Consider the following 11,251-nt stretch of genomic DNA (forward strand, 5'->3'; position numbering starts at 1 on the left):
TAGAGCATGTTTAGGTTAGAGATAAAACATTTGTAGACTTAATTTCTTAAACAACTAATTGAAAAGAGTAGTTATATAAAGGGATAGTTCACCTAAAATGAAAATTCTTCTATTAATTACTCTCTCTTATGTCATTCCAAACCGTAAAACCTTCGCTCATCTTTGGAACACAAATTAAGATATTTTTTATGAAATCTGAGAGCTTTCTGACCCTGCATAGACAGCAACGCAACTACCACGTTCAAGGCCCAGAAAGGAAGTAAGTAGATCGTTAAAATAATCCATATGGTCGGTGCGCCGACATATGGCGCAGTTGCGCTTCGGGTGTCCCGAGTTCGAATCCCACCTCATGGACCTTTTCCAATCACACCTCCCTCTCTCTCTTGCATTCACTACCTGTCATATCTCAACAGTCCTATCATGAAAGTGCAAAAATGCCAAAAAAAAGTCCTTGTGACATCAGTGGTTCAACCATAATGTTATGAAGCTATGAGAATACTTCTTGTGCACAAGGAAAACAAAAATAAGTGCTTTATTTAACAGTTTCTTCTCTTCTGTGTCAGTCTTCTACGTGCGTTCACGACAGCACCATGACATTGTTATTTTTGTTTTCTTTGTCCACAAAAAAATATTCTCATAGCTTCATAACGTTAAGGTTGAACCACTGATGTCACATCAACTGTTTTATCAGTGTCCTTACTACCTTTCTGGGCCTTGAACGTGGTAGTTGCGCTGCTGTCTATACAGCATTTTTGGGTGAACTATCCCTTTAAGAGCTGTAAGTTGATGTTAATTTATTCTGCTGGGATCTGTGTGCATTGATTTATTTAGAAAGCATCAAATTTCACAACAGAATGTTCGAATAGCTATAATGTAATTGAAAACATGGGGGAAAAAGACTTTATCCTATGAAACAAAAATCACATAGATCATGTAGCATAATTAGTTAAGCAGCACACAATGTTAGCTAGAAATAGCCAAACATATGTTATCCTAGCTAACTAGCTGCAAGATCTAACTATAAATTTCTGGACATTTCAGAAATGATAATTTCATGCCATGATACATTCAGGAGGGAGGTCACTAAGTACTTAAGCCTCTTTGACTGCAGTATTGCAGCACACATCATGCGTTTTATTCACATACCACCCGCAGTCCAACTTAACCAAGCACTATGTGCATTACATTGTGCAGTGCACATTTGAATAAAGTCAGTGTCATTTTTTACAATGCAAACACACCTGCTTTCAATGCAAATGAGGCTCATTATAGAATGCAACACATTCACAGACGTCAGCGCTATTTGCCTGGTGCAATTAATGTTGTGCTATTAGTGGAAAGTAGGGTGGAATATCTGTATCTGTAGAAACAGTTTGTCTGCTGCTTCTATTCATCAAGGCAGCAATAATCCATCAAATAATGATCAAATGAAGGTGAAAAATATTATGAATCTAGATTTAGAACTTTTAGCTGAGCTCCATTTCTGCTTTTTAAAGACTGATTTAGGTGGCTGGATTGCAGGGGTGGCATGACGCTGCACAGTCACCGCATGCAGGTCAAAGATTGTGGTGTATTGTGTGTGCATCCCATCCTCCACACACTAAAGAAACTGCAGCATGCAAATTTCATCAGTGCTCATTTTTGTCTGTGTTTGCTCTATTCCCTAATTTGCATAATTCCTTTAAATCAACAATCAGCAGGCACAATTTTTTTGCGATATCTTCCTCAGTTCTGATTGCTGTTGTATACATTTTAACCATATTATTTCTGCTTTTTGCAGGATAGCAATAGGAACTTGTTTGTTTTAGGCTATGTGACATGCTATTTCCATCATTATTTTAGATTTGACTAAAAATTTGGTTTTCTAAAACAATAACTTGGCTGTGTGTCTGTGATCTTTTATAGAGTTGGGTCGCCTTGGCAGATCTTCCTCCACATCAGGAGTGAGACAAGTGGGTGGTGACGTTCAAAGGCAGAGCAGCCTGCCGGCCAGAGAAGCACTCAGCCAGGTAACACATGCCAGCACCACTAAAGCTGTCGCTGAATTCACATAAACACACACTTAGAGAGTTATTATGCACCTTCAGTGTTATTGTTTCCTCAGCCCTGTTTAAACACACTCATCCAGGTAAAACGATGAGTGATCACATTAGGATTTGACCTTATGAAAATACTTTAGACCTGCAGCCCTTTTTCTGTGGTACACCAAAGAAGGTATTTTCAAGAATGTTTAAACTAGTTTTGATTAAACAATGAAAGTCATGGTAGGGACAAAAAACACTTTTACAAAATGGCTTCTTTTGTGAAGACATTCATACAGGTTTGGAACGACATGAGGATGAGTAAACAAAAACAGAATTTTCAGGATTTTGGGGGGAACCACCCTTTAACTAATGTTAATTTATATTGCTTGAAATGTTTAAAATGTCAAATAGATTAATCACGATTAATCACATCCAAAAGTTTGTGTTTACATTATATATGTGTGTGCTGTGTATATTTGTATATAAATATACATGCATACACATGTATATTTAAGAAATATATGTAAAATATATTTATATTTATATATAATATAAATCATATATAAATATGAATACACTGCTCACTGATCCTTCAGAAGGAAAAAATATGCATTAAGAGCCAGGGGTGTAAACTTTTGAACAGAGTGAAGATGTGTTCAGATGTGTTTTCTTATTTTGCCTAAATTTTGCCTACAGAAGATACTTATATGTTTCCCAGAAGACAAAATAAGTTAAATTTACCCTGATCTTCAAATTCAAAAGTTTTCACCCCCCATCTATCTGGAGCATCAGTGAGTGTTTGAACCTTCTGTAATAGTTGAATATAAGTTCCTCAGCTGTCCTCAGTGTGAAAAGATGGATCTCAAAATCATACAGTCATTGTTGGAAAGGTATAAATACACAAAATTTCTGAAAAATCTAAGAATTTGTGGGACCTGAAGGAAGGTAAACAGCGGGCAGTTTAACTGTTCAGGATAAACAAGGAGCTCATAAACAGCTATTAAAAAAATTTTAAAAAAAGTTAATCAAAGTTGTCCTAAGACAAAGTTGTCCCACGTCGTTGGGACAACTTTGATGAAAGGTTTTGATCAACTTCAAATGTTGACTACTGTATGTAAACGTCTTTTATGTGAAATACCTTATTCAGGTTGGTACTAAATAAAAAATAACATCCATTTTGTATGATCACTCTCATATATCTTATATATCTTATATTCTGCAAGGTGTATGTAAACGTTTGACCTCAACTGTATATATATATATATTTCTTAAATATATACATGTATATTTATATGTACATATAAATATACACAGTACACCCACATATATTATGCAAACACAAACCTTTGGATGTGATTAATCACGATTAATCGATTTGACAGCCCTAATTTGTATGAAATGTAGAAAATTAACATTAGCCAGTATTAAAGTTGGCATTAAACGGAAGTAACAAGCATATTTTCTTCCCTATTTTAATCAAAGTGGTTATCCAAGTAAAAGGCTTCTCAAATTTAAAAAAAAAAAAAAAAAATTAGGACAGACTTAATTTTGTCCATCAGGAATTGTTGTCGTTTGCTAATTGCTGTGAGTGTGAGTCTTATGTGAGTGACAGCTTGCTGGAGGGGATAAATTACTGTCCCACACTTGTGCCGGTGCACACGTCATCAGAGAATAGGTGTCGATATGAGGGGAGGAGACGTCAGTGGTCATGATTAAAGATTACAAGGGCACAAATCTTAAAAAAAAAAAAAAAAAAAAAAAAAATTATGATGTGCAGAAATAAATAGTTTATAATAAATACTGCAATATTCCATAAAAAAGAATAGTCTGATTTGACTTCGATTCTGCAACATAACATGTTAGTTCACAATACCTAATGCATGGATTACTATAAGCTCCATTTAACACATTTTATATTGCAACAGTGTAACATACAGGATGTTTTACCATATTAGGGATGAATAAAAACTGCCCCATGATTTACTCGCCCTCAAACCATCCTAGGTGTATATGACTTTCTTCCTTCAGACGAATATAATCAGAGTAATAATAAAAAAAATGTCCTGGCTCTTCCAAGCTTTATAATGCCAGTGAATGGAATTTAAGATTCTGAAGTTCCAACAAAAGTGCATCCTTCCATCATAAAAAGTACTCCATATGACTTTAAGGAGTTAATAAAGTGCTTCTGAAGCAAATTGATGTGCTTTTGTAAGCAAAATATCCATATTTAAAACTCCATAAACCGTAATCTCTAGCTTCCGCTGTCATACACACGTTTACGAGAGAGTGGCGTTTCAGCGGATGACGTAGGACGTAGACGTATGCAGTAATGAACGCGGAACCATAGTGGAGAGAGCAAAACAAGGATTTGTAAAGACTGGTTTTCCTTTGCTGTAAACAGCTTGGTTCTCGTAAGAATAGAAAATTCTCAACGGAGCTTACACTACACCTGTGTCCTACGTCATCCACTGGAATGCCACTTTTTATGATGGATGGATATTCTTTTTACACTTAAACACCATTCACTGCCATTATAAAGCTTGGAAGAGCCAGGACATTTTTTTAAGATAACGACTGTATTCTGAAAGAAGAAAGTCATATACACCTAGAGTGGCTTGGGGGTGAGTAAATCATGGGGTAATTTTCATTTTTTTGGTGTACTATTCCTTTAACTCCATTCCAAAATGGAAAACAAATGCACATTTTCTGTCTAAGCCTACTTGGAGTACTATAAATGCTGTTCCAATGACCTTTAATTCACCTTGTACACCAGCCTGACACTCTGAGAAAACCCCAGACAAGAGTGCATTAGAATATTGCGCTTTTCAGTTCAAAGTATTCAGGAAATGCTTTGAAATCGCACAGGCTTGTTCAGCCCCAGTCGGTGTAGATACTGCAGTAATTAATTAAATTCAGTTCAACTGGTTAACATGCGTAAGTGTAATTGACACCAAGCTTGACAGTTACGGCAGGTGATCTGTAACTAATTTCATTCCGTTTTGTGCCCCTGTGGCTGCTGTTCCAGACAGTCATTAGGTAAATCGCGGAGCCCATTGAGTCACCAGCATCCCCACCCAAACACGTCTGTAGCTGCACTGCACTCCGCTGCAGGGTCAATGAGTGCAGAGAAAAAGGGGGATGAATACAGAGCGGGAGGGAGGCACAGAAATGCAGCAGAGGGAAAGACAGACGGGGAGAGAGAGAGCGAGTGAGAAAGGGAGAAAAATGCAGCATAGAATAGAAAAAAAGAGGCGACATAATGAAAGAGAGGGGACAGATGCAGCACATGGGCGGAGAAAACAGGTGCAGCAGTAAGAAAGAGTGTTTTTTGTCAGTCTGTGGCAGGCAGACAAACTGAATGATCAAACTCAAACCTAGTGGCGCTGCCGGTGTCTCTCCGTGTCGGTCGGTGACAGGCTTTGATTCTGTCGTCTGACTGTCGCTGTCAGTGGTTTGTTAGAGAGCCATTTTGGGAGTTTAGTATGTTGAATGTGAATGAGAATCCAGAGAGACTGCAAACATGCGAAGCAGCTCGTGTTTTGCGCGTTAACAGACAGGGATGTTCTACTTCGTATAGCTCTAGTGGCGTGTGGGTTGTGTTATAGACAGGCTGGAGTGGAACTGGCAACACACGCGAGAAAGATCTTTCATTTTCAATCTTGTTGGATGTTAGCTGCCGTACAGAAGCCTCTGTTCTTTTCCCCTGGTGTGCTGTTGTCTCTTGGCAAAAGTTCATGCTGACGCAGTCTGTGTGTGTGTGTGTGTAGCACAGAGATTGACTCTATGAGCTGATATGACCTTCCCTCTCAGAGCAGGGGGATGGGATAGATGCTGTGAGTTGGCGCTATGCCGCTATCTGGTGGCGTTCTTTGATATAGCATAGAGCACACACCCAGAATATAAAAAAAGGAAAACATGAATTGTAAGAGCTATAGTCTGACATGAGTGATTGCTGATGGAACAGACTTGTGTTTTTTAATCCATTTTAATTTTAAAAACAATTGCTGTAACTATTTTTTTTTCTGGGAATTCCACATATGTGGAATACTCTGAGCTAAATATAATTCTGAATTAGAATTAAAATTAAAATTTTCAGTACTTACATTTAATACAAAAAGAAAAAAACACTTTCAAGGCAAGTAAAAAAAAATATATATATATATATATATATATATTTGGCCTCCTCTCAATTCATTCATCATTGTGGCAAAAGTTAATTTTGGGAAGGAATTAATTAAACAGTGGCTGCTCTGAGCAAACCCTTATCGGGCTCTCCATATTGATTTAATTTTCTTTATATGTTGGGTGGAATGCCAGCAGTACTTGCCCCACCAAGTAGCCCTGGCATCTTTGTTTGTTTGTTTTTTAAGCTGGAACCTTGGCAAAAATTGGCAAAAAGATGCATCAGGCAGCAGAACAAGAAGCTAACTTTTATTGGTGATATTTGATAATAGTAAAAATTTAATTTGTGATTAAAAATACACACATTGTGTGTTCTTTAAAAATCATTAGACAATATATTTTTAAAAAATTTGTAAATATAATGAATATTAGAAAATGGTGAAATGTATGTATGTTAAATGTCATATTGTAATATTAAATGTTGATATTAAATAATAAATCATTTTAATATTAAATGTTGCCTTGGCAACTAAATAAAAAGGTTAAAACACTAAAATAACTAAAACTTAAAACAAAATAAATATAAATATTTAAAACAAAATAATAAATGACATTAGCACATAACAAAATCATTTTTAATAATAAAACCATTTTTAAAAATATAACAATAAAAACTAATAATATAGCTTCAAGCAGCGATTACCGGGGTTCAGTCGCTTTAAGGCATTTGAGCACATATGAAGAAAGACATTATTAGGAAGCTTGTAACCACCTAAATCAATTATTTAAAAAGCATTTTGGTAAAACCAGGCAATTTACTATAGAAATATTATGGTTTTGACTGTAATAGTGCCAGCTGTGATTTGATCCCCTGAAAACTTTGCGTGCTTGTTTAGAATCACCTGTCGCATGTACTCAGCAGGTTTTGTGAAGTTTTGAGTTTTCCTTTAGGTTTTTTAGGATTTTGGGTACATTTGGACAGGCCCCTTTTCTAAACGACCCATTATGGCTTCCCAAAGGGTCAATTTCAACCTTTTTTAATAATTATTGGCCTGGAGAGTCCAGAGAATTGTACTGCAGTCTTTTTTTTTTTTTTTTCAAATTCTGCTAAAAAAACCTAGGACTAGTTCACAAAATAAGGTTTTTCCTACATCTTCTCAGTAATTTAACAAACAATTTGATTAACAGCGGTGGTTTTAGAAGCGAAGTTGTCCGAAAATAGGAGTTCTGTCATATGATATGAATATTGCGCATATGTGTGAAAAACCATGCAATGTACGCCCCTGAAAAATGCGATATCACCCTCCAGTGACTGATTACTTTAAAATTTCTCACAGGCCTTTGGGGCCGTGAGTCGAACAGGCCCACCGAGTTTCATTCTGATCGGCCTCCGTTAACCGTAAACAGGTGCTCAAACTTCGTCAGCCAATGTTTTTTGAGATACGCAAATGTCCTTGTAGACATTCGTGGCACTTTGGACCAAAATCATGCACAGCGTTTTTCATGTTGATAGGACAAATGGTTGCACAGTTACAGCAATTTTGTATGTTTTTTCCCTCTTATAGCTCCACCAAGTGGCCAAGCTCCACAATTTTTGTTCCTGTGACCTCAGATTGAGCTCTTACATTTGTTCTGAGTTATCTGCAAGAGATATCTTGAGATATCTCATTCCATTCAAGAGTTATAGGCATTTTATTAAAAGTGGCACGTTTTAGTGCCCCTTTGCGACGGAAAGGCCAAAAATTGAACTTTTTTTTTTTGATAATTATTGATATTCACTCTCCAGAGAATCTTTCTGCACTGGTTTGGTTCCGATCAGGCAAAAACCTAGAACTAGTTTGCAAAAATAGGTTTTTTAAAAAAAATGCAAAATACCCGAAAATTTCGCATTTCTGTGAAATAACACTTGAGCCTGCGACTGACGGTTTAGGAGTTAAGAGCAATTTTATACTTTTGATTGCTGTAGCAGTGCCCCCGTCAGGCAGATTGGGCCGAGCCTTGTAGGTCTCTACGACTTACGGTTTGGTCTGCATGATCAGTTTTACATGGAGATCACTGATTCGTGACCATTCTAACAATTAGCTTGAACCCCTAAAAATGTATTTAAAGGAGAAGTCCACTTCCAGAACAACAATTTACAAATAATTTACTCACTCCCTTGTCATCCAAGATGTTCATGTCTTTCTGTCTTCAGTCGTAAAGAAATTATGGTTTTTGAGGAAAGCATGTCAGGATTTTTCTTCATATAATCGACTTCATTGGTGCTCTGATTTTGAACTTCCAAAATGCAGTTTAAATGCAGCTTCAAAGGGCTCTGAATGATCCCAGCCGAGGAAGAAGGGTCTTATCTAGCGAAACGATCAGGATTTTTTTCCGAAAAATAAAAATTTGTATACTTTTTAAGCAAAGTCCCTGCGATGCGTGTCCACGACACTATGAATCAGGTCTAAGTTCATCGTCTGTGTACTCCGGTTCAAAAAGACAGAGTATGGCGAAAAACACCATCTTATTTTTTCCTACAACTTCAGAATCGTCCAACATCGTTGCACCTTTTTGTTTGTAAACAGCGTTTGACTTACTTGCACTTCTTTAGTCTTTGCACATTTGGTTTGTAAACACTGGGTCTGTGGTTCCGCCTACATTCCGCGTGACCTTTCGACGTGATTCAGTAGTATGTAGTGTCGTGGACGTGCGTCCCAGAGCTAGTGCTACACAAGCTTCTGTGCTTACAAAGTATACCTTTTTTTTTTCCCGAAAAATTGACAGATCGTTTCGCTAGATAAGACCCTTCTTCGGCTGGGATCATTTAGAGCCCTTTGAAGCTGCATTTAAACTACATTTTGGAAGTTCAAATTCGGGGCACCAATGAAGTCCACTTCACGACTGAAGACAGAAAGACATGAACATCTTGGATGACAAGGGGGTGAGTAAATTATTTGTGAACTATCTCCTTTAAGAGATAGTTCACCCAAAAATGAAAATTCTGTCATTAATTACTCACCCCGTTCTAAACCCGTAAGACCTCTGTTCATCTTCAAACAAAAAATTAATATATTTTTGATGAAATCCGAGAGCTTTTTGAGCATGCAGCAATGCAAGTACCACATTCAAGGGCAAGAAATGTAGTCCCTGCATTGAAAACTGACAGAAAAGAGAATACATTTTTGATTAAGTTGTTATTTTTGTTTTCTTTGCACCCAAAAATTATTTTTGTAAATTCATAAAATTAAAGTTGAACGACTGATGTCACGTGGACTATATAACAATGTTCTTACTACCTTTCTGGGCCTTGAGCGTAGTAGTTGCAAGGTCAGAAAGCTCTCAGATTTCATCATAAATATCTTAATTTGCGTTCCAAAGATGAACAAAAGTCATACGGGTTTGGAACGACATGAGGGTGAATAATTAATGACAGACTTTTCTTTTTTGGGTGAACTATCCCTTTAATAAATACTGTAATAGTATATAAATAATACTAAAATAGCACTAATCGCCCTTGATGCATCGCTCTCTTTTTGCAGCCAGATGGTGTAGTTACAGCATCTACCAGAAGAGGCTAACTAGACCATGCTAACCAGCCAACCCTTTATACCTTGTTCCAAAGTCAACAATCACATGACTAACTACGGTATTTCAAATAACTAATATTGTACAATTTTTCTCTCTCTTTCTCTGTCTGTAGTTCCATGCTCTCTCGCAGGTTCAGGCTCCCTGCAGTCCGTCTCTGAGCCGACAGCAGCAGTACCAGCACCAGCAGCAGGTCCAGCTCCAGTTCCAGCAGCTGGCTCAGCTCGCCGCGCAGGCCCAGGCTCCCCTCGGCACGGGCACAGCGGGCACCTCCACAGCCCCGGCTCAACGTGACGGCAAGCTCCTGGAGGTGATAGAGAGAAAGCGCTGCCTGTGTAAGGAGATTAAGGCTCATCGCCGACCGGATAAGAGCTTATGTAAGCAGGACAGTATGCCTATTTTACCCAGCTGGAGGAAAACGCCGGAGCCCCGCAAGACTGGAACGCCGCCCTGCCAGAGGCCACAGGCTGTGGTGTGGGACACGGCCATCTGACCGAGGCAGAGAGAGCAAACAAGGGTTAGGGAGTAAGAAAGACATGACTGAGGGAGACAGATGGAGTAACAACCTTTCTTCTTTTTTTCTCTTTTGCGTGTGAAAAGACAAAATGGGAATCTTAGGGGAAATGAGAGAAGTGGCCTTTGAGTGAAGAGATTAAAATAAGACTGGAAAGACAAAGTGAATAGCATGATTTAGAATAAATCTCTCTGTAGAAGCAGGAGAAAATGTGTTCCACATGGTGTTTATGTGCCATACACATGCAGCAGACGAAACACACACACACTGGAGAGCCACCCAAGTCTAAACTCTCTCTGACCTGCTGCAAATACAACCTGTGCTGCTGAGTTTACAACCTTTTTGAAACACACTGGAAACCTTTGGAGCACCGTGACATTCGTACTCTGAATATAAACCACTAGTGAGGAGAATAGACATGCTTTTTCCTCCAGAGAATGAAGAAATGATCACAACTTGATGTGTAAAGAACGAAGAGACGCTGAAAGATCATAGTGGAGCTTTTCTTCATATCATAAACTGTCTGTGACTTTGGGCTTATGTGTTTTTACTGACCAGATTTACTCAGTTATGCTGCTGTTTCCTGGGCACCCACTAGACTGATGTTTTTTTTACATTCCAGAAGAGTGTCAGAATGTGTGTACGTGTGCGTGAGAGTGTGTGTGTGTGTGTGGTGTCATGGTGAACTATGTAAGATGCATCTTTGCATCAGAGACATGTGAGGCTGGAAGCAGAACAGAGATGAGAGGAAATCCAGACATACAGGGAAGAAAATGGTGAGGGGTACAGGGAAACGAGTCAATAAAACACATAAATCAACATGTATACACAAAAAAAAAAAAAGTCTTACACATTCAGACACAAGAAAGGATGATGAAGGGCTGTGTGGTAATGTTGTAGTTTGTAGAGGAGATTCATTTTAAGTCTAATTACTGCCTATTGATTGAGTGCCAATTTGCTGAGTGTGGTGACACGTGTGTCTGCGTATTTTGGGAGCAGAAGAAAAGCTGTTCAGCAGAAGTTA

General features: G+C 38.0%; 1 protein-coding gene across 1 annotated transcript in view; it reads left to right on the plus strand.

The window, feature by feature from the left end:
- The window catches only part of LOC127165813 (neuronal tyrosine-phosphorylated phosphoinositide-3-kinase adapter 1), a 48,556-nt gene extending 38,182 nt beyond the window's left edge, over positions 1-10,374 (plus strand). The window contains exons 6-7 of the mRNA XM_051110727.1: positions 1,906-2,009; positions 9,829-10,374. Of these exons, the coding sequence (XP_050966684.1) occupies positions 1,906-2,009; positions 9,829-10,206 (482 nt within the window). The 3' untranslated portion in view covers positions 10,207-10,374. The remainder of the gene's footprint in view (positions 1-1,905; positions 2,010-9,828) is intronic.
- Positions 10,375-11,251: the final 877 nt, after the last annotated feature.

The sequence above is a fragment of the Labeo rohita genome, chromosome 5, assembly GCF_022985175.1.
Source record: "Labeo rohita strain BAU-BD-2019 chromosome 5, IGBB_LRoh.1.0, whole genome shotgun sequence".
NCBI classification, from domain to species: domain Eukaryota; kingdom Metazoa; phylum Chordata; class Actinopteri; order Cypriniformes; family Cyprinidae; genus Labeo; species Labeo rohita.